The sequence below is a fragment of the Protomyctophum bolini genome, assembly GCF_963924005.1.
Source record: "Protomyctophum bolini genome assembly, chromosome: 2".
NCBI classification, from domain to species: domain Eukaryota; kingdom Metazoa; phylum Chordata; class Actinopteri; order Myctophiformes; family Myctophidae; genus Protomyctophum; species Protomyctophum bolini.
In genome coordinates, this window is record NC_137863.1 from 8,526,207 (window position 1) to 8,550,328 (window position 24,122).

At 42.9% G+C, this 24,122-nt stretch overlaps 1 protein-coding gene across 6 annotated transcripts in view; it reads left to right on the top strand.

The window, feature by feature from the left end:
* The window catches only part of LOC308328265 (tensin-2-like), a 41,834-nt gene extending 25,032 nt beyond the window's left edge, over positions 1-16,802 (top strand). For 3 of the 6 annotated variants that reach the window (XM_080782032.1, XM_080782035.1, XM_080782036.1), the window contains 24 exons: positions 542-574; positions 741-787; positions 924-1,107; positions 1,847-1,897; positions 2,351-2,473; positions 2,607-2,671; positions 3,062-3,145; positions 3,997-4,109; positions 4,586-4,646; positions 4,898-4,973; positions 5,143-5,272; positions 6,183-6,248; positions 7,044-7,160; positions 7,428-8,777; positions 8,983-9,136; positions 10,128-11,029; positions 12,101-12,232; positions 12,935-13,027; positions 13,167-13,244; positions 13,389-13,466; positions 13,669-13,837; positions 14,072-14,140; positions 14,443-14,472; positions 15,003-16,802. In XM_080782032.1, the coding sequence (XP_080638158.1) occupies positions 542-574; positions 741-787; positions 924-1,107; positions 1,847-1,897; positions 2,351-2,473; positions 2,607-2,671; positions 3,062-3,145; positions 3,997-4,109; positions 4,586-4,646; positions 4,898-4,973; positions 5,143-5,272; positions 6,183-6,248; positions 7,044-7,160; positions 7,428-8,777; positions 8,983-9,136; positions 10,128-11,029; positions 12,101-12,232; positions 12,935-13,027; positions 13,167-13,244; positions 13,389-13,466; positions 13,669-13,837; positions 14,072-14,140; positions 14,443-14,472; positions 15,003-15,147 (4,350 nt within the window). In that variant the 3' untranslated portion in view covers positions 15,148-16,802. The remainder of the gene's footprint in view (positions 1-541; positions 575-740; positions 788-923; positions 1,108-1,846; positions 1,898-2,350; positions 2,474-2,606; positions 2,672-3,061; positions 3,146-3,996; positions 4,110-4,585; positions 4,647-4,897; positions 4,974-5,142; positions 5,273-6,182; positions 6,249-7,043; positions 7,161-7,427; positions 8,778-8,982; positions 9,137-10,127; positions 11,030-12,100; positions 12,233-12,934; positions 13,028-13,166; positions 13,245-13,388; positions 13,467-13,668; positions 13,838-14,071; positions 14,141-14,442; positions 14,473-15,002) is intronic. The other 3 variants (XR_013965282.1, XM_080782033.1, XM_080782034.1) reach the window with 3 other exon arrangements.
* The last annotated feature ends 7,320 nt before the right edge of the window (positions 16,803-24,122 follow it).

Below are 24,122 nucleotides of genomic sequence, written 5' to 3' on the forward strand. Positions count from 1 at the left end.
ATGGACAGTAGTTTATGAAATATGCTGTTCGGGAGTTAAATGTGCGCAAGTGACATTTCTGGCCTGATAGTGGCTCTAGAGCAGTGGTTCTAATCTCAACCTGTGGGTCGGGACCCCCAGGGGGGTCCCCACATGACAGGTTTGTGTGCTGTGCATGCACGTGCATGCTTGCGTGCGTACATGCACACAATACACATACTCTGGCATCACGGCTTGGCCAGCCAATCATGTGGAACGGATAAATCGCTGCCGACAGCTTCTTCCCCAAACCAGCTGCTGCAGAACGACAGAAGAGAGTGAGAGTGGATCTTTCTGTCCCCTCCATCAGCACTCCTCCTTCCTGTTCATCCCTCCATCCCTATGCAGCTGCAGACAACTCAAGAGCATTAGACTAAGCACTAATGACTTTGCATGGGCTTCAGCCCCTCCAACGTGCGTGCGTGCGTGCGTGCGTGCGTGCGTGCGTGCGTGCGTGCATATTTACGCTTGTGGTTACATGAATGCTACATAACCTATAATCGATACTCCATTTCACTTTTAGGTGACGACCACCTGTATCTCAGCCCCAGACCTGGTGAGTCAATACACCACCTGTTTATTATTACATTTGGATGAGTACCTCATTACAGCTACAACAACAGTAATATAATATATAATAATTACTCAATAAAAATAAAGGTTTCAATCATGTAGCCAGTATCCCCCCCCCCCCCCCTCTCTCTCTCTCTTTCTCTCTCTAGGGCTCCACTAAATCTACATCACAGAAGAAGAGGTGCTCCTTGCCTAGGTATATGGCCAAAGTCAATCATTTGATTAGCTTATATACACACACACACACACACACACACACACACACACACACACACACACACACACACAAAATGTTATGTCATCAAAATGTATAATCTAAGCCTGTCCTGCAGGAGTAAGAGTGTGGAGAGAGTGATGGAGCGAGTCATGGAGCGTCACTATGACTTTGACCTGACCTACATCACAGAGAGGATCATCTCCGTCTTCTTCCTGCCCGACCTGGAGGAAGTGCGCTACCGCCGCAACCTGCAGGAGGTGGCCGCCATGCTGAAGTCCAAGCACCAAGACAAGTTCCTGGTTAGTTGCACAGACCTGACCACCACAGATACGTAACGTAGAGTTGAATTGGATTCGCGGCTGAATTTGGGGAAAGGAACTGGTTGGAATATAACGCGTTCCTTCCACCGCACTACTGTACGTCCAACCCGGGGAATCTCCCCCCCTGTCGGGTGAAAAGAAGCGGCTTGGACTCCTCGTGCAGTGAAGGAAGCATGAGGTCAGTCCGTTGCTCTCCCCAGGTTGGCAGGGGGAGTGTAGCACCCAGGATTACATTAGATAATTGACACTGGGTAAAAAAGGGTTATAAAAATGGTGTGATTAAACTAAAGAGAGAGAATTGGATTCGCGTTCATTATGCAATAAGGATGACTTGCCAGCTCATAAAAGCCTAATTCAATGCGAGACCGTCAGAGTTATGGCAGTAATGATTTCTATTAAAAGGCTTTTATTCTAGCAAAAATAAAGGCCTTTTTGTTTGTTCATTGGCATAATTTTCCATTCATTTTATTGTTTTTGCATCTTAATCTGTAAGCGATTATAGACGATTGAGCTAATGCTTCCCTTCCCAGTTACTCGTAAAATGTATAGTTCTAGTTTGCCGCGGCACTTTACAAATGTAGTGATATTATTTATTTGGTTTAAACAATGCTAACGGCCAATCATTTCAGTACATGGAACCAATTTTAAGCCCTCCGTTTTGTTGAATGTGAATAAAGATCCCTGCTGGCTACTAACATAAAATCTCTTGTTCGACCAGCTCCTGAATTTATCAGAGAAAAGACATGACATCACCAGACTTAATCCAAAGGTATGACCTGTTATTATGTAGTGTGTGTGTGTGTGTGTGTGTGTGTGTGTGTGTGTGTGTGTGTGTGTGTGTGTGTGTGTGTGTGTGTGTGTGTGTGTGTGTGTGTGTGTGTGTGTGTGTGTGTGTGTGTGTGTGTGTGTGTGTGTGTGTGTGTGTGTGTGTGTGTGTGTGTGTGTGTGTGTGTGCGTGTGCGAGTGCGTGTGCATGCGTGCCAACAAACTGTATGGTCACCTAGCAGTTTGGAGGTGAGGAGAGAACTAAGTGTTTTAATTGTCACCATATCAATTGTATCTCCACAATAACAACACCATAGAATGCCTACTGGCGTGAGCTTGTCTTATGTCGCTCCTAACCCTCCGCCTTAGATGTTATGTCTCTCTACAACACTCTCCTGTCTGAAATAAATGCCATAAAAGAAACCATCCTCCTTGTCTGTTCTCCTCTCTGTACCAGGTGCAGGACTATGGCTGGCCTGATCTTCATGCCCCACCTCTGGACCGGATCTGTGCCGTGTGCAAGGCCATGGAGACATGGCTGACCTCTAACCCCAGCAACGTGGTGGTCCTTCACTGCAAGGTTGGCACACTGCACAGACACACTGCACAGACACAGACACCTGCTGTTTGTTCTGTGATGGAAACAGAATGTTGTGGAAAGAGTGCTGTAGTCAGTCACGTCACGCGATAACTTGTGCCCTTCCTTCTGACAGGGAAACAAAGGGAAGACCGGCGTCATTGTGGCAGCGTACATGCACTACAGCAAGATCTCTGCTGGGTAACCTATACATATTGATCACATACTGTAGAGACTGTTTATACCATGCACGTACATTCATCTCATTTGCGTTGGTTCCTGCCTTTGGTCCTTGACGTTAAAAACTTTGAGAACCACTGTGCTACACTAAACAGAACAGAGCTTTCTAGGAAGTAAGGAATTTCTTTCCAATATGGCTGCTGTGCCGAGCCTATTGCATATAAAGCAATATTGACTAAAGGTTACGATTATTGTACTGTACGTATTTAAATTTGCTATGCCCACAGCTGAAATGTATTAGCATTTCGGCCACTCTTAATTCTACATCCCCATTAAATGCATGACCTTTCCGTATTGTACATTACCATTTATTTACTTGTTTAAATGTACTGTAAACCCATGTGTTTACAGGGCAGACCAGGCACTCACTACACTGGCCATGAGGAAATTCTGCGAAGACAAAGTCTCCACTTCTCTACAGCCCTCTCAGAACAGGTGACTCATACTGTACCACGTCATACCATCTACAGATTATCCAAATTTCCTTAACTTGCAGATTATAATTGTTTTTTGCTGTTCCTTCCCTGTGTGGTTTCATATCTGATTATTTTGGCACTGTGCCGATTTAAGACATCAGAATCTGTTTACTCGTCATGTGTTCCGTCGACCTCACACCGACTGCTCGGTGCCGCCGGTCTTGTATTCTTTATTTAGTTTTACTGATAATAAGGTTAGAAATAAGTTTATGGGCCCGGACATTTAGCTCCACCGTCTGGGCACCTAGGCTGCTGAGCCAGCCTGACGGTGTGCCGCGGGCTCGACTCCCGGTTCAAATAAGTGAAACTAAAGCTACACTCCCAGAATGCCGGACACCTCACAGTCACAAAGTCACAAATAACAAAACAGGGACAGAGCATTCACACGTCGTGCCCCCTCTCTCTGGAATGATCCCCCCTCCAGCTGTTAGAGATGCACAGACTCTTTGGACATTTCTAAATCTAAATATTATTTTCTTGCATTATGGTTCCCCCTAGTTCCATCGAATCCATTGTTATGACCACATCTTCTTGTCCTGTGGTTTTAAACACTGTGTTGTAACTTTTCATTTTCTTTCTTTCTTTCTTTTCTTTTCTTTGTTGCTGATTTGTAAAGTTTCCAGCTCTGACTACCGCATGGTATTTTATTTGTTTGGCCATGGCGTGCTGCCTCATTTTACTGTGTTTCTTTGCTGCTGTGTTTTGTTGTTGTATGACTTACTGTGAAGTGCACAGAGACCTCTTGGGGTGATGTTGCACTATAGATTAAAAACACTGAACTAAAAGCCTGGTCCTTGTTCTACCCACCAGGTACATCTACTACTTTGGTGGTCTGCTGTCTGGATCCATTAAGATGAACAGCAGCCCTCTGTTCCTCCACCAGATCCTCCTTCCCTCACTGCCCAACTTCCAGGTTGGCGGAGGTCAGTGTTTGACCTTTGACCTCCTACAACACTATACATCTGTAGTACTGTAGTGTCCAAACATTTTTATGCCCGGGCGGGAGGGACCCCCAAATTAATATGTATTTGGTCGTGGACCCCTATCAGAAAAGATTTTGAGCCAGGGACTCCATTTAAGATAAGATTTGTTTTGTTACACTTTTCCAGGATTTTTTAACCCATTAAGACCTGAGGCCGATTCTACAAAATAATGCTTTCTAAATTAGCGGTTAAGCTTTTTCATGCCCCCCCCCCCCCCCCCTTTGAGAATCATTGCTGTGTAGGCTACACTACCATATAAGCACTTTGTGATCTTGTTCTTCAAAGGTGCTATACAATTAAAGCTTTATTATTAATATATTATAGCCTGTTTTAACCCCTCATACAAAAGAAACTAAGCTCTTGCATGTGTTTGTTCATGTTATTGTCCTTGTGTCCTGGTCCATCTCTGTCCACAGGTTACTATCCCTTCCTGAAGATCTATCAGTCTCTCCAGCTGGTCTACACATCAGGGATCTAGTAAGTATAATAATATATGCATAGTTTTACGTTACCACCTACGAGATATCTGGTGCTCTGTGCTTACTGTAAAGTTGATCTTATTTACATTTGTGACAACGACATGTATTGGCTTTATGCGTGCGTGCGTTTTTGTGCGTGAGTGCGTGCGTGCGTGCGTGCGTGCGTGCGTGCGTGCGTGCGTGCGTGTGCGCGTGTGCGTGCGTGCGTGCGTGTGTGTGTGTGTGCGTGCGTGTGTGTGTGCACTGTAGTGACCCCCAGAGTTCCACAGCGAGGAAGCTATGTATAACCATGGAACCAGCTCTACTGTTGAAGGGAGACATTATGGTGAGGAATACTAACTCTAACAAAATAAACCCTGGGAAGGATCACAAGTAAGAGAGGGGAGACAATTCCAGTGAGAAATATCCAAATCAATCAGTCACTCAATTGTTGCATAGCAAGAGACGTTGGTACGGTATGCAGCCAGGGTTTAATTTGCTCTTGCATCCTGCAGGTGAGGTGCTACCATCGGAGGCCCCGGGGTTCTGAGAGAGAGGTGGTGTTCAGAGTGCAGTTCCACACGTGCACTGTTCACGGAGCTCAGCTGTGGTTCGGCAAGACTGAGCTGGACATGGCCTGCACAGGTAGGAAGTTCTGCTACTTATAGTTTATCCAAAGGGGATAAATCTTCCATTTTGGAACAGTCCAGTTATCTTTCCATCAATTGCAGATCTATTTTATAAGGCCTTTAGCTGAAAGGGGGATAACAAGGGTAAAGAATGAGCAAATATATGGGACACAGATGTTTGTGCCTGCAGAGAGAGCATAAACAGAAACTTGTTTTTAGTGAAAAGCTTCTGCGCTACATTTCCATTCCTCTCCTTCACGTTGTTTTTGTGGCTACATAATTCAAGACCCTTTAAAGCTGTTGCAAAATGCACTTTGAAACAGATAACAAATAACAATGTCAGATGAGAAGAAACAGGAGGCCTCAGTAAACCGCATTCCCCTGACACATGAAATATGAAATGAAATATGCTCCAAATAGATACATGTACATAATGCAGTGTTCATAATTAATAACACACACACACACACACACACACACACACACACACACACACACACATCTGCAAGCAGTGATGGAAGAAGTACCCACATTTTAGTCCTGCATTAAACATTTTGGCATCAATAAGTACTAAAAGGATGTTATCAATAATGGGTAATTGTAGTGGAGTATAAGTAAAATATATGCCTCTGAGATCTAGTGGAGTAGAAGTGAAAGTATTAGAATGTTGGAAATTCTCCAGTAAAGCCAAAATAACTCAAAATGTTATTTAAGTACAGTACATGAGTAAATGTACTTACTTTCCAATTCTAGACATGCTGTGCTTAGTTGATGATAGACTTTATTGTATGTATGTACTGTCTACTTTAGCCCTCGTCTGTCTCAATGATAATTGAGATAATATAATAAATATTTTACATTTATTTGTAGACTACATTACTGATTCTAATGTTATTTGCTCTTTATTTGGGTCTAATGTCATGCAGATGATCGGTTCCCTCCTGATGCTACCGTTGAGTTTGTGTTTTCCAACAGTGCAGAGAAAATGAAAGGTAATGATGAAGGCCGTTGCTTGCGTTAGTGTGTGGATGGGTAGTACGTGTGTGGAAACAATAACATAACTAATTACACAGCTTGGTTGAGTGCTTGATTCTGATTGATTTTTCAATAATGACAGCCGAAGTCAATAACAGGCCACTGTCTAACCCATTCTGACCTGAGATCAGATTCATACGAGGTTTCCACTGGACACACACTGGTCTGATGAACCCATTCTGACCTGAGATCAGATTCTAAAAATGTCAGTCGTTCTTCGAATTTTTCAAAAATAGCAGACCTACAAGCTCGTATCGCGCCACTCGGTGGCGCGATATGAGCTTGTAGATCTGCTATTTTTCAATAGGTAAAGCATAACATGATGCTAACACCAAAATGGGTGCCCGGTCAGAATGGGTTAAACATTTGAGGTGAGAATTCATTAACAGAATATTGATTCATATACGATCAACATTTCTCCTACCGGTGGTTTCCGAGCCGACCATGTTGCACTGGACACACCTGACATGAGTTAATGGAAATTAATACAACCCTTTAAAAATCAATCCAATCATGTTGTTATTTCTGGGTCAAATTAGTTAGTTCTTTATTATGTAGCCATGTAATAAGCTGGATAACCAACGGGGCAGCCGGTCATTAGTGAAAAATCACTGTCACTGTTTATTTCTCAATGATGACAGTCCATTATCCCTTGCATACTGTATATAACATTTACTTGTAAAACTAAGGTGAAAGTGGTGCATAATTCATATTTAACTTAATGCTTCATATCAAACTTTCTGCTTTACAAGGTCGTGAATATCGTAAGAATGACCCTGCCATCAAAGTGGACTACAACATCTCAGACCCTGTGGTGAGATGGGACTCTTATGAGAACTTCAACCTGCACCACCAAGACAGCTTGGAAAGTAAGATACTTTAACACACACACACACACACACACACACACACACACACACACACACACACACTCTCTGATTGATTGAAGTATTTATTAACAGTATGCGGAATGGGTACATTTCACATGCTTTCATGTGAAACTCAATACCAAGACGGTTACTGTGGACGGCACTACACTTGTGTACAACAGGGTCCACCGTTTTGAATTCAGCAGAACAGTTAGAGACATACAAATAGTACAACATTCATCACATGCTCTTCTTTTCTTCTGGTAGATATCTCTCATACAAAAGGTCCCCTGGATGGCAGTCTGTACGCCCAGGTGAGGAAACGTCGCGGGCCTTCGGCGGTGTCGCCTAACGGATGCCTTCCTGACAGTCCCACCGTGAAACCCCAGGCTCCCAGCCAGACCCAGTCTCACGGCCAGCCTCTGTCCTTCAGCTCGGACTCTGGTCACTCTTCAGCCCAGTCTGATCATCTGGAAGAACCCTCTCTCTCCCCTTCCTGCCCGGACAGAGAAGAGACTAAATGCCCATCAAACAGAGGAGAAGGGGAGAACAAAGCAAAGGGAAAAGAGAGCGACAGGGAGACGGCTATCTTGGATGATGGGGACCTTTCCAGCCCTGGTGGTTTGAAGCGTTCGTGTGGACAATGTGGGGAAGGGGGACAGAAGACGGAGAGAGAACGATGCCTTGCCAAATGTCACTGCTGCAGCGGCACTAAAAACAATCCCAAAAGTCGAACACTGCCGGCCTTACCATCCAAATCCGTTTCCCCTCCCCTCTGCCATCGTCATAGTGCACACCCGTTGCCAGAGCTGCCATGGGAACGCCCACCCATTCCCCTTCCCTGCCTCCACAGTCCCTGCTACCCTTATTGCACCCCGGAGCACGCTCACCCACACAGCCACACCCTCCCGGCCTCAAACAGACTGTGCCCAGGGGAAGACTGTCATCTCTTCCATTATTCCAGCCACGGGCCTTCCTCTCGTCTCTCCCACCAGTCGCTGCCCTCCAGCCCATACAGAGAGGTGTTCTTTGGTCCTCCCGCAACGTCCCCCGGTTGCCCCTGTCAGGATTGCACAAACAGGCGGGAGCACCAATCGGCTTCGGTTAGAACTTTCCACCCGCTGCACCCTGACCAAATAGAAGGCCCACATTGGGCGCGAGAGGCAGGGGTGCAGCGCACAAGGCAGGGCTCCGCGCTGTGGGAGGCCGAACACCCCTGGGAGGCTGAGAGAGAAGTGGAGTTCTGGCAGCGCAGGGTGGGCATGCCGTCGTACCACGCCTGCCACGCCCATTTAGAGCAGAGGCAAAGCCTGGACCAACGAGGCTTTGTCTTTGGGCCTCACCAGAGCTATGCCAGCCCCCACTCTCTCATGGACATGCGGGATGGAACCAGCAGTGGTTACAACACCCCTCCACCACCTCGCCACTCCTGCCCCTGCTCCCCATATCAGGCCTCCCCTGCTGAGAGCCATGAGAGCCGGGGCTACGCCTCGGGGTACCAGTCTGGATCGGGCTCTCCTCTGCCTCCCACAAGCCCCAACGCCGGAACCCCTGGAGGCAGCGTGCCGGAGAGCCCGTCTGGAGTCCCAGATCAGCAACGACCTAAGAGTCACATTGGTGAGTAATTAAGGACGGTGCACTGTTGAACCAGCGTGACTATGTCTGTTGGTCTTATCTTTGCCACTGTGTTTTATTTATTTATTAAATATAACTGAAACGACACAAAATATTACATCATTGATGTAGAATTTTATGCATTGCCTCTATTACTTTACTTACTTACTTACTCTAATTTCTTGGATCATCTCACCTCATCCAAAAGAAGATAACACACAGGCTGATATGGAGGACCATATATCACAAGGTTCAGTAGAGAAACCAGACTCTAACAAGCAGGTGACCTGTTCCACCCCTGGACTGGATTCGGATCATGATTACACTGTCATTAGCAGCAGCCCAACACACACTGAGGATAGGTGGGTACCTACTGGTCTAAACAGAAAATGTTATATAAATTTTAGCAATTGTTGAGGGGCGCTATAGCCCCACCTATGTTCAGCTTTTGGTGTGTGTGCACAATCTTTTTCCTACACAAACATTTCAATGCCATTGACAATGAATTGAGTGTTCATGTAAACACAAACATTGATAACATTGATGGCGCAAATTGTGATTGGCCGGAATGAGATGATGCATGATCATTGATCAGTGACGGATCTCTGTCTTACAACCTACATGGGACAGATTCTTCAGCGGCCCAGTCCGCACGCACGAGTGTGCGGCTACATGCGTGAATTTTCGCGGTTTGGTCCGGTTTTAGAGCGTTTTTTAAAATACTAAAGACAAGGTGGCGATCCGAGCACTCAAAAAGTTAAATATGAGGAGGGATGGTTAAAAATAGATGTAGGCTACTTTATTTATAAAAGTTAAAAGAAGAAGGGCATGTATGAAGACAATCAAGCAAACACAGGTCCTTTATACTGAGACAGGCAAGTCAGACAATCAGCATTAGTGTGAGAACACTCTGTTAGTCGGAACATGTTGGCTTCTTTTAACTTTTATAAATAAAGTACATCTATTTTTATCCATCCTCTCCTCTTTTTTTAACTTTTTGAGTGCTCGGATCGCCGCCTTGTCTTTAGTATTCCAGTCCCACTGATCTTCGAAGCACCAGTCCTACTTTACATTGTTATTTTTTCTCTCCATTGAGCATCTGGTTGATCTGGTTGTGTCTGAGCAAATCGGCTTTTTGTGCCAACACAAACATTAAATTCCATTGACAATGAAAGGAGAATTGACCTCAAATGTGTCTGAGCAAATCGACATGTTACGCCATGATGATGTACGGCGAAGTTTTCTTTTCAGACAAAACCAACGTTTTCTGAGCACCCAGACCCTCTCCTTGTTCTCGCTTTTATCTAGTTGGAATCTGTCCGTGTATTTTTCATGCTATGTCTCTTTTTCCAGTGTAACAGAGGAGAAGCTTGCTGATAGCCCAGAGCAGAGAAGTCCCTCGCAGATCCAGGATCCAAACCAAGGAACCTCAGCCTCTGCCTCTGTGGACTCCAATGCAAATGAGACGACAGCACAAAGCCAAAGCTCTTCTAGCACACCCAAAGACTCAGCACAGACGGCCGATCTTTCCCCGGGTTTGAGCAAGAATGTAGAAGAAAATGTTACTGGGGGCGTAGATGGATCTAACCCCTCAGAAACATTGGCCCGGACTCCGGTCATCATTCGGCCCAGGTCCATCCAACCAGGTGTCCCAGGGATCCAAATGCAAATCAACGGCTCTGCCATCCCTGACGACAGCCAATGCAATAACAGTAGGGCCGAGTCCCTGAACCCTTCCTCCAGTCACAGTTCCACTCCAACTTCTCCCAATGGCACCCCAGACAGACGCTCATTCCCTCAGGCACCCTCATTGGCTGTAGAGCCGTCAGGGCGGAGACTAACCCCGGACGGGGACAGCACGGCTGACACCAAGCCCCCCTCACCTGTGCCAGACGGATATTGCACACCGACCTTCCCCATGGCGTCCTACTACTGTTTGAACGTACCCCGTGTGCCATACACGGGGTACACAGCCATTACCATCCCCGCCATTCAGCCTCCACTCCCAGAGAAGAAGCGCTTGTCATCCACACCGGGCACAAACCAAAATGGACACAACGCCCTTCTGAGGGTCTCATCTGCACCGTCCCCGCCAAGCCCACCGCACCATGTGACATTCTCCACCTCTGCAGGAGATGTGCCTCCACCTGTAAGACGAGGGTCTAGTGAGACAGACAGAGACGGCAGAGTCAACTCCAAGTTTGTCCAGGACAGCTCCAAGTACTGGTACAAGGCAGGCATCACCAGAGACCAAGGTGAAATAAGAGTAGCAGAACCAAGTGGAATTGAATAGAGCTAGAAATACAAGATGATATATCGACCATGATTTTATGATTATTATAATTTGGATTGCACAGTAGTCCGTTGTTATACTCACCACCACCGTTGTTTACGTGTAGAACTTTTTACACTCTCAGGAGGCCTCTAAACTCATGCAAATAAGACACAAATAAATTGTGCAATTCTCAAAGCACCCCCTAACTGTGCTTCCCAGCAAATAGCGTCTCAGGTCTCCAGTGCTATTCGCTTGTATTTAAATTAGGCAATTTGCATACATTTGGCACAATATTGGCCCTTTTCTATGTAAATGACTTGAGTCTCCTTGCATAAAAGCAAACACAAATACCAGCGATAATAGCCACCTGCAGACTGCAGCAGTTAGAGTGAAAGTTATTTGCATCTTCAGAGAGCTGGTGGTAACTGAAGCGCATTCATAAGGTGTGTCATGCCTCAAACTTCCCAATGGCAGCAGTGCCGAAGGCTTGGTCATGACAGGCGTGATCGTGGGCAGATAATTCAAAGGAGATTTGTCATGTGTACAGGAGGTAAATTGTCCAAGCATCCAATGGCTTTTCAGCAACCTGTTCTGTGACGGGACGAGTATGCGCCTTGTGCTGTTACTATGTTTATACTAATCAGAAGAACATTATGGTCTATAAATGTAATGGATTTTTCATTTGTTCATCTGAGGTTTAGGATGTTGAAGTAGAAGCCACATCAGCGTAATACCTTCCCTCGTTTTCACTGTTTGTGGCCTACACTATACATCTTTTGTGAATAGGGGCTGATAGCAGCTTACAATTATGTGCAATTCATGGTGCTATGAATGGGTGCAATCCATTCTTTGTGAATTTGCTAGGCTACGGTCATACTTCACTTTATTGTCTGCCTATGTGGCCGTCTTTTTGCAATGGTTTTCAATGAGAACGGAGCGCTTTCACACAATTGCTTTGCAGATTCACATCACAGATCACATCACAACAGACAACTGCTTCTCTATTTCTGTCCCCACAGCAGCCTTACATTTTCTGTTTTCTCCACTGTAGCGATAGCAGTTCTCAAGGATAAGGAGCCAGGTGCTTTCCTCATTAGAGACAGCAACTCCTTCCAGGGGGCGTATGGCCTGGCCCTCAAGGTGGCCACCCCACCTCCTAATGCCAACCTCACTGGCAACAAAGGTACTGATTATAAACTGTAATGCAATATTCATTGTGCATCCTTATATTGCAGTGGTTCTCACACCTTTAAGGGTCCATTTAGACCTCAAGGAACCCTGAGACTTTTGTTATATTGTAAGTTTGTAACATATATTATTTTTAGGGGTGCACAGATGTATCGGCCGACAATCGGTAGGGGCCGATGTTTGCCTTGTTAACTGCCACCGGTACAAAACTTGACTTTCCACATCGGTGCACCCCTAATAATTTTTTTACCAACAAGTAAAATTTTGTCATACTTATGGTCTTTGTTCCTCGTTGAAAGAACATAATGAGTGGTGATTTTTTCTTTTTTTTTTGAATATTTTGTTTTTATTTTCAATTTTTCACAAAATACACAGAACGCCCGTCCACAGCCCTCCCCCCTCCCCACATACAAACCCACATACATAGAAGACAACACAGTTAGAGCATAATAACAACAATAATATACAAAAAAAAACATGGAAAACAAACAAAAAACTAAACTAAACTAAACAAAACAAGAGACAAATCTACAATACAGAGAAAATTGTTTCCGGAAGCAATCGATCCAGACTGAGATAGCTATAACAATACTGATACAGGTAAGGACAAAGTCTCCATGTATGAGTGGTGATTATTATAGTAATTTTAAGTCTTGAAAAATCTGAATCTTTCTATTTTCTCCCCTCGTTCTCTCAGGGGATCCACAGGAACAGCTGGTCAGACACTTCCTCATAGAAACTGGGCCACGGGGAGTCAAGATCAAGGGCTGTCAGAATGAATCCTACTTTGGTCAGTCATGTCTCCAACACAACTTGGATGATATATAGCCCAGTGAATGTTCTCAAATAAAAGACAAGAAAATTATATTATTTTTTATTATATTCAACTAGCCCATAGGCCATATCATTATCCTTCTTGTCTCCTTCAGGAAGTTTATCAGCCCTGGTTTACCAACATTCAATCACTCCCATCTCCCTTCCATGTGCTCTGCGTGTCCCAGAAAAAGGTAATATCAATTTAATTTCAATAAGTGGAGAGTTTAAGTTTAGTCACAACATGAGACATCCTTCATTGCGTACTTTATGCTTAGTTTTGTAATCTGTGTACCGGTATTTTATTAAGACTGAACTGAACAAGGATTATGTTTCAGATCTGGTGGGAGAGCTTCAGGAGATACAGAGTTCCACAAGCACCAGCACAGCAGCTGATCTTCTCAAACAAGGAGCAGGTAAAAGAGGTTATAGTAATGCCTGGAATTTATTTATTCATTAATGTAATGTAAATTAATGTTACCAGATTAGATTTGATTAGGAATTTATATTTTATTTTATTTTACTAAATTGTATTAGATTTCATTTTCACTTCAAAATTATGCCACAATGAGGTAATGCTAATCCATGTTAATCCATAATGCTCTATGTTTGATCCAGCCTGCAATGTACTTTACGTGAACTCTGTGGAAACTGAGTCGCTTACGGGACCCCAGGCCATCTCCAAGGCAACCAAATGCACCCTGGCTCTGAGTCCTCGTCCCACTCCAACGGTGGTCCACTTCAAAGTGTCAGCTCAGGGCATCACTCTCACTGACAGCAAAAGGCGGTATGTTGAAGGGACTAAATGATAGTTCCACAACTTCCAGATTGGTTAAATTATGTTTGTTCTTTTCAGCCTCAAGAGAAATGTTAATATGTTAATACACCACCACTGAATTTATCAGAGAAAAGACATGACATCACCAGACTTAATCCAAAGGTATGACCTGTTATTATGTAGTATACTACTTCACATGCATTTGTGTGTGTGTGTGTGTGTGTGTGTGTGTGCGGCATCCAGGCTATTTTTCAGGAGACACTATCCAATCAACAGTGTAACCTTCAGCAGTCTGGACCCCCAGGACCAGAGGTGGGGCTGTCTGTCTGTCTGTCTGAAAAACTCATGTGGGCTCCTTGTTCTGGCTCTGTTGATTCTCCTGCTAGTAGGCTACTGCTCCACAAAGAAACTTATATTGTCTTTTTATCGTTTCAATATAAGTTCTCTTTGTGATTTGCTTTGTTATGCTTTGTTAACTGTGTGACACGGATGAATTAATATACAGCGCTATATTCAGTGGCTACTGTTGTATAAACCAATCCTATCTACATTCTTGTTGTCCAAGTTTTTCTAAGTCTGGTCTCTATGTCTCCGTTTGTTTGCCCGCGCTTCAGGTGGATTAATTCTGATAGTACGTCATGCAAGTAAGTGCTTGTGCCTCTATGTGTTTCACTTTCGCAAGAGAGTAGTAAATGTCGCTCTCCACTGTGTGCTGATTTATGCATGGCTAATGATCGTACTTGCATCTGTTTGTATGTGTAATTGTGAATTTTCCCTATTTACAATAATGCAAACCTTTTGTTTTTACCAGGTGTTCTTTCATATACTGTAGAATAGATGGTTTCAACTATTATTTCTAGGAGACATGGGAAATTGTTTTACATTTGCTAGCTGTTTACACCACTAGCAAATGTAAAACAATAATAATACTAATAGTAATTAGTAATAATAATAGTGAATTATAGTGAATATTTTTTTGTAGGTTAGCTCATTAGCAAGTTACTGAATAGCTTTTTCCGTGACATTCTATTGTATCCCAGGGCAACGTTTATAAACAGGAAGTTCACATAATGTAAGATGTATTGTTCAGGGCTCCTGTGTGACTGTTTACAGCTGGTAACTGTTTGTTTCATGCCATCATAACCTCTTTACATGGGTCCGCTCCCTTCTACAGAATGTTTGGTTTTGTGGCAAGACGGACAGGCAGTGCCACAGAAAACGTGTGTCACCTGTTTGCTGAGATGGACCCAGAGCAGCCAGCTGTAGCCATTGTGAACTTCATCAACAAGGTCATGCTGGGACTACAGCAGCGTAGATGAAGACAGACAGACAGACATTCACAGGATGCTGAAGATGTGGTGTTTTTGTGAAAGTGGTGTGTGTTTATGTGTATGTTTGAAATGTGTGGCATTGAGGTGGTTTTGCGATGGATATGACTGTGTGTTTACTATGACATTCAGACTGATGGACAGGTCTAGGGCACAGTGTGAGAAAACCCCAAAGAGTCAGAGAACTTTGATAGCCAAATGAGATTCAAAGATTTTTTTTTACTGTCCCTTTACTCATTGTCATTTGTCTTTTATGCTTCAGAAGAATTCAAATGTATAGCACACCTTACAAAGCTTTTGACTGGAAAAATAATTGACCATAGTCCATTGACGTTTTTACTTTCTGCTTTCCAGTATAGAGGGTATGCGCATGCTTAAAGTGAACGGCACATCACGTGGGACATCGAGTGGCAAACCAACATGCAAAGTGAGTTTAACATTGTTTAACGTTGTTTAATGCAATCAGACAGGACTTCTCTGTTTGGATGCATGGGCTGTCAAGGGCAGAAAGTCGTTTTTTGCCACTCAGTGGGAATTCCTGCATAACTTCCTGGTTTGATGATGATGTCACGTGCATAGGCTACCCTCTATTATGATTCCACATATAAAGCTGCAGAAGCTTATTATTAATGTACCAATACTGTATTAAATTATTAATGTTTTTAAAGTGTCAGGTGACATCAGTGCAACATCATTCCTGAATCCTGATTTAGTGGATATTGGGTTTCAAAACCAAAGAAAGTAAAAACGTAAGTGATCAAATGGATAAGGTGAAGTTACGAGGCATTGTAATGAGTAAGAATGATGAGATGGTTAGACACATTTAAACTGATGTTCAGAAGAAGAGCTTTCCTCAGTGTGTATTATTAATCCAACCATGGTACTGACATATGTCTCCAATTGCTAGACAATCTATTTTTTCCTTCTTTTTCTTTATCCCGTTCAATATAGCACAAGAAATATATGCAACCTTGGTGCACAATAGATGCTAGGCTGACAAAAACAGTTTCATATATAGAACCTATGTCTGGTTCATAAACAACGAAGGAATTCCAGCAATATTCTAGGAAAAAATACCGCTTGATGACTGACTGTCTTGGTTCTTTTAGACTAGAGAGAATTGTTAACGTCCACACATCTTAACTATCTAGGACCATTGCCATTATACAAATTCTGTTTTAGAATTTCACCTCAAGCCAAAGATTTAATTATTATGTAAGGACGCAGTCACGCTAAACTGGAATTTTACCTTTGAGGGCGGATTCTGCCAATGTTTTTCAATGGGAACGGAGCAGTTTGTTGCCATTTGTGGATTTCGTAAGAAAAACCCTGCTACATTCCCATTGAAAAGCATTGTCAGAATCCACCCTTGTAGGTAGAATTGACCACTCCATAAAGGTATTACTATTTTGAAGGCTTGAAATGTTTTGTTGTTTCTGTGTTCGTTTTTTTGTTTATTTTTTGTATTATTTTTGTGTTTGGTCATTGTGTGTTTTATATAATACTGTATTTAGGCTTCAATAGGATTCTTATTTTTCATAATGGAGCTTTATACAAAACAAATAATATATTTTATGCTTCTGATGTCTGAGGAAAATGTAATATTTCTATCAATATTTCTATCATATTTGACAGGAAAATAAAATCTCAATAGAAAACAAGTGTATGCTCCATAATTGCAGATATTGCGTTATTTTAGATTATTATATTTTGAGATGGGCCCTAATAGTGCAGTACACGTTATCAGAGTACTTGGAGATCAGTCTGACTAATTTCAGTAATCTCCATATGTGGGCATAAAGAAATTATCTGTCTGTCTGTGAGATGGCTATAATTTGGCAATTCAGTGCCTTGATGACACTGCTAATTCTGTTGATGCCTGTGATGTCAGTCATCTATGTTTATAATTTATAATGTAGCTATTAGGATAATTACTCCAAATGTGGGCAAGGGTTACAGTCTGATCAGAGTCTGTTGACTTTCATCATTATCATAAAAGGTCAATATTAATGTATGCCTACTCTACACTATACCTAGTAATAACACTGGTAAAGTGCACAAAAAGGAGGCGGTTTATGTCAAACTAACACACAGCGCCTCTTGATTTTATAGATCTAGCCTCCTACAGAGCAAATAATAACATTTAGTAATAACATAGCAATTAAGTCAGTAATTTAAAAGGATGAGAGGTCCCACCGAGATTTGAACTCGGATCGCTGGATTCAAAGTCCAGAGTGCTAACCATTACACCATGGGACCAAACTCCGTTATATTCAGGGTGAATGACATATTTATTATTGCCTAAAATATAGATGAACTGCGTTTATTATTTGAATAATATTAATGTGTGATGACACCGTGTATATTTTGCCAAGCGCCTCGCATTTCGGTCTTGGAAATGTTTCAAAGGAGAGAGGCAGCGAGCCTAAACTGCGCGTAAGATTGTATGCCTCCCATGGATAGCTACAAGCTAACGTTAGCTTGCATTAGCCAACGTTAGTTACGTTACGTGCAAGCCAAAGCAAGGCAAAACATTAAAACACAGATATGTTACTAATAGCACTATTACACAGAAATTATAAATACTCGCTCTCTGCCTTATTGACACTGTGCGTCTGCAAGATATGGAAAATAGATTTTAACAACACAAACAACATAGTCTACAGTTTTTCTACCCAAGGGCAACAGTGTGTGTGTGTGCCATCATCATTGGATGGCGATTTGGCGTAAAGTCACACTATTAGTTATTGAATCCACTTCCGGTTGCGCTTTTCGAAATAAAATCTATTTGATTGATTGAATACTTTATGAACAGTATTTTAACTAGATAGATAAATAACAGTAGGAGTAGAACAATGTTTGTGGGCGAATTCCGATTCTGGGTTGAACAAGATCAGTGGAGCTGAGCTGAGCTCCCTAAAGCTTTGGTGGTGTGCCCTAAGTAGTTTGACAGGTAATACTTCTTATTATCATCATTATGTAATTTGTGAATTCCAGTGGCCTATATAAGTTATAAAATGTTTCTTGTATACCGCGGAAATGGTCACATTTCTAGAACTGGACGGCTTTATATTATAAGTAACATATCCTGGCTAAAACTCTGATTTATATAACCCATTTATTTTGAACCCAGCGAAACCGGATGTGTACTAGTACGGTGATCCGTGAGGGACCGGAAGTGCGTTTTTCCCCCCGCTTGCACGTGCCATAGACGTGCACAAGCGCACATGCACGCGCAACATTATGCGCGTGCACGACACGCACTTGCTGGTCAGCTGTGCTTAATCATAATTACGTGCTCGGTTTGGAAAAGTTTTATGTAGTTTGTTGTAGGTAATAGTTTCATTGAAAGCTTATTAGTTGGTAAGTGTGCATATTTAAAGAAATGCAAATCTAACAATAATAAAATGATATGCAATCACGCCACCATATATGGCCGTTTCCATATATGATATAAGATCACGACACTGACTTCATCAAACCCTGGATAGCCATACATGGAAAAGACTGGATCATCACCTAGATCTCCATATATGGAGCTGAGCAGGCCAGCAACTCTACATCTGACCTCAAACCCTTAGATCTCCATATATGGAGCTGACCTGTTCTGACATTCCATAATGTTGATCCTTCCCCACCCGTCCTTCCTCTTCGATAAATGGTAAATGGTGCATTTATATAGCGCCTTTATCCAAGGCGCTTTACATAGATTGTGCATTACATTCACCCATTCATACACCGATGGCAGCGGAAACCATGCAAGGCACCAACTAGCACATCAGGAGCAATTAGGGGTTCAGTGTCTTGCTCAAGGACACTTCGACAGTAACTCTGGGGGAGCCCGGGTTCGAACTGGCAACCTTGCGGTTCCAATCCAGGCACTCTACCCCTGAGCCACCGCCGCCCCTTTTGACTGATACCTGTCCATTCAAACTCTAGACGGGCCCGCCCCAAAGTTATTAGAGTTCTCAGGCCCAAAAATGAAGGCCCGGCCCTACCTGGGCCCTCATCAAACCCTGTACACTCAAGACACTGGCCCCGCTGATCTCCATATATGGAGCTGACCTGTTCTGACATTCCATATGTTGATCTGACCTCATCAAACCCTGTACACTCAAGACACGCTCCATGGCCAGTACAGAATTAATTCCATAATGTTGATCTGACCCCCCATGCCAAAGCACCAGCGCTCGCCCAGCAGTCTGCCGTCACCCAGGCAGATGTGTGCACGTGACCTCACTTCTCGCCCTCAGGGCGTCTTACTGGTATAGTCTGATTCGCAAGATGGTCTACTGTTATTTATCTTTATATTCCCACAACAATATAGTCTACAGAAAAATATGGCATATTTTGGACATCATTGATCAGGACTAATACATTTTTAAGAAATGTAATTTAATGTAAAAAATATAAAATGTAATCGTGTCGTATAATTTTTGACAGAAATAATGGACCAAAGTTAAGTTTCCGGTCCCTCACGGATCATCGCCCTCACGGAGCACGGTCCCCTCACGGAGCACGGCCCGACAGTAGAGGGCGACAGAGCGCTGGTAGAACGATTTAAATCACCATATCACAGGCAATTTGAGCTATAGCCTAAATATCATCTAAAACGTGATACGTATAATGAATCAGTGTAAATTGTAACTCGATGCTGCTGTTAGTTTAAACTAAACCTACTCCAGAAACGTGCTTTTTTTAAACTTACAAATCAGCTTTGATCCTGGGTTCAGTGTTATCTGCATGTGCATGGTGTCTGAGTGTGGCAAGAAAGCATGTGACACTCAGCTGGCCTAAAGTGGTAAACTCGTGCTCTGAGCTTGACGTTACAGTCTATGGCTCTGAGACAGTGCACTGAACTAATTATATTGGTGTCAAGTAAGTCTACAAATACAACACCAAACCAAATGATCGTGTCAGTGTTTGGTTGTGCTCTTTTTTCTTTCTTTTTTAAATTATTATTTCAATGTACAACAAAGCAATATTTGTCATTCAGTAGGATGCAGTGGCAGAGCAAGGGTGAGCAGAGAGGTTGTTGTTCAGAGCAAATAATACAAGTGTCATACAAGTCATTCCCCAATTCCACCAGAAGAGGGAACTACAGCAGTTTAACGAGCCAAGTTGGTCCCAGAGTGTGTGTGTGTGTGTGTGTGTGTGTGTGTGTGTGTGTGTGTGTGTGTGTGTGTGTGTGTGTGTGTGTGTGTGTGAGGTCAGGTTGTGGCCTCCTGGTGGCGCTATAATAGGCCAATGTGAAAAGGGTGCCATTTCTTCTTGCCTTGGATGGCAATTGGATGATTTGAGGCTTTTTGTTCAAAACGGGCCAATCCTGCAAACGTTGAAAGCCAATGTTAGCCAATTAGGATGGAAAATGATATATCGGACAGATCCGTCTTGAACACATGACTATAGAGATAGTGTGTAAGCCAATCAGTGTAGAATCTGAGAAATCCAACAGACTTGTCTTGATCACATGACTACAGAGATCATGTGGACCGATTTGCGTGAGATTTGGATGAAATCTGCGACCAACATAAGCAATGTGTTTTACAGAAATCGCCCTCATGGTGGCGCTATAACCGGCAGATGTGGAGGGATGCAGGGACAATGTTTTTCCATGGCCTCTAGGGAGTGCGCATACATAAGTTGTATACAGATCGATGCAGTTATAGCTAAAAACAGGAATTGGCCTGTTATAGCGCCACCGTGAGGCTGATTTGGGGGAAAAGTTTGTGGCATGTCGTCCTCGGCCTAGTGGAAATGTGCGTGTATAATTTCACGGAAATTGCACAGTGTGTTTGTGATTTGTGAAGGACGGACGGACGGAAGGAAGGAAGGAAGGACACATACACACACACGGACGGAGTGCAAAACATACTCTCCTCCCATGCCTTCGGCCTGGTGGAGACAATAATAGCTTTAGTTATGAGGACAGAAAAATTACCTTATGATGCCGAAATGTGAGGAAAAAGTGACCATGTATGGCGCCGAAATTGGCGCTGGGACTGATAGGTGAGCTATTGATTGGCTGAGCAACGCATAACGGGTGTGCCACAGGGGACACATAAGTGGCAGATATTCTCTGCTTAAAATTTGAGGACGGAATTAGCGGAAGTGGGTTAATGTATGGTTTCAGAGGAAACACGATAGAGGACAGACCCCGGGACAGACCCCGGGACAGACCAAATTCGCAGCATTCGGTTGAGAGTGAGAAAATGAATACGGGTATGGACTAGTAGTAAATCTAGTAATATAGTCCATACCCGTTTGGGATGTGACATATATCCAATGTATATATGCCTCGGTCCCAGGCTTACTTATCTACTTATCTCTCCCCCATTCTCTCGCTCCCCTCTTTCCTCTCTCTGCCCAGATCTTCTCCATGTATGGTTATTGGTTATCCATGGTTAGATGAGGTCAGTGTCGTCTGTCGTGATCTTCACATATGGAGATGGTCATAACCTATATGGTGGTGTGACGTGTCACGAGGCGTGACCATATATGGAGGCGTGTTGTCACGAGGCACATACTGTACAGTATATGGAGGTGTGATGTGACAAGGCATGACCATATATGGAGGTGTGATGTCATGAGGCGTGACCATATATGGAGGCGTGACAACTGACGGACAGGAGATGCAGGTTTTCATAGTAAATGCGACCTACAGTCCCAATAAAAAATAAAATAATAATAAGGGTAATAATAATAATAATTCAAACCGTAAAGTTTGTAATAATTTAAATATTTTTAATAAGCTAAGTAGCCTGGTTCTCGTTTATTTACCAGGCTACTACTGAACAGCACTCTTGCTTTAGCATACTTGTTCCTGTGGAAAAGGAGCTCAGACATTAAACAGGAGAAACAGGTCATGTGAGTGTAGGTTGTTTACTGGTCATTCTTCTTAAAGTCTAAGGCCTTCACACGCGATGCCAATCGTTGTAAATCGAGGAGTGGTTGTTGTTGGTAAGCGTAAGCGTACAATACATTACAACATTTAGTTTAAGAAGTGACTGGATCCAGGAACAAGAACGACATTCTCTCCCACCTATCCTCTGAGGAATTATGAAAAGAAAAATAACCTTTGGTCCCTAAAGTAAATATTTGAAGAAGTCAAAGGAATCCCAACAATGTTGAGGATTTGCTGCATGCAGAATTATGAGGGAAAGAAAGAGAGATCTGCCGTGTTGATTCATAAGATGCATAGGGCTATAGCAATAATAATTCATAAGTCATAAATTACCACTATTTTTTTCCAGTTTTCAGTTCAAGCCACCCGCAAATTATGCACGCATGCACGCACACACACACACACACACACACACACACACACACACACACACACACACACACACGCATGCACACACACACACACACACACACACACACACACACACACACACACACACACACACACACACAGTGATATAGTGCCAGTGTAATGGCAATGATACAGTCAGTTATTAAGGGGCCCTAGCCCCTTCTATAAACAGCTTTTGTCCCCACACGTCTCAAGATTTGCCATTGACAACGAAAGGGGAATTCAGATCAAATGTCTGCTAAATCTTGTCCTCACACATCTCAATATTTGCCATTGACAATGAATGGAGAAATGACGTCAGAATTCCACTAAATATGACGTAAATTAAACATTAGTTTAGTTTATTTATTTATTTTGGTCATTAAAACAAATCAATACAGTGCCTGCTTTTCTTTTGCAAAAGAAACATTGACCCAAAAGGTGTAGGCTGAAGCCTAAGCCTTCTAACAAATAAATGGCTTTCATAGGTAAAATAATACAACAAAGCAAACAACAGAAGGGAAAAAAACAAGAAAACAAAACAAAAACAAAAACAAACAAACATAACATAACATAACATAAAACAAAAACAAAGACAGACAGGACAATACAGTTAACAGGAACAAGACAAAAAAGAACAAAAACAACTAAACAAAACAACATATAAACATATCAAAACATTGAACGCCATTGACATTGAAGGGAAAATGAACGTCATGTGTAAACGAGCAAATCAGCTAACCAATTACAGGCAACTATTCTGAGGCAAGGAAGCAACCAATGTGCTCAGGAGGTGTGCAGGTATAAAAAATAAAAAAATTGTAAAAAGGTGCTCCTGGGATCAATCGGGATAACACATCGATATAGAACAAAGTGGAGATCCGGGCACATTTAATGTTAAAAGGAGGAAAACTTTATTGAACCACAACAACAGGCATTATGATTGGCCACTGGCCAGTATGAGATGATGCATGATGATGCATGATAAGAGTTGATAATTCCGCTAAATATGATGTCAATTAAACATCAAAACATTAAACACCATTGACACTGAAGGGAAAACTTATGTAGACGAGCAAGAGTACGATGACAGGTTGTCTGGAGACAGTAGCCATGACATCACAGGGGGGAAAAAGTATTTTTGACCTGACTTCAGCTAGTGTGGTAGGTGCCGGTGGCCTTACTTCAATGTGTGGAAAAAAAAGTCAACTAAACCAAATGTCATTCAGCAACTATTTAAAGACAAATCAATCTACGTGAAGTAACTTCAAGTAGATTGGCTGTCAACGCTGCTGAACCGGACTGTCTGCTGTGTAGAACAGGGGATTCCCAGAAGATACCTGGACTGAGACTGTGCTGTTGATCGATTCGCTAACAACGGCCATCATCTTCCTTGTTTGGCCAAACCCAAGTCATCGGATTTGGCTTTGTGGATTTGTCAAACATTGCGAGTCATTTGTGGCACTGAACCAATAGAAGCAGTAGAACACACATTATTTTACAGAGCAAGAATTAAACGACAGCGTTAGAGAAATGTTCTGCTGGACACTGCATCTGTGTGGAGGACCATGGATGACTAATGACATCTACAAGTTGGACACGAGCACAATGTTCTGGTATCACTCTGCCACCATCATCGGGTCAAAGATGTTTGTATTTGGAGGCTATCGGG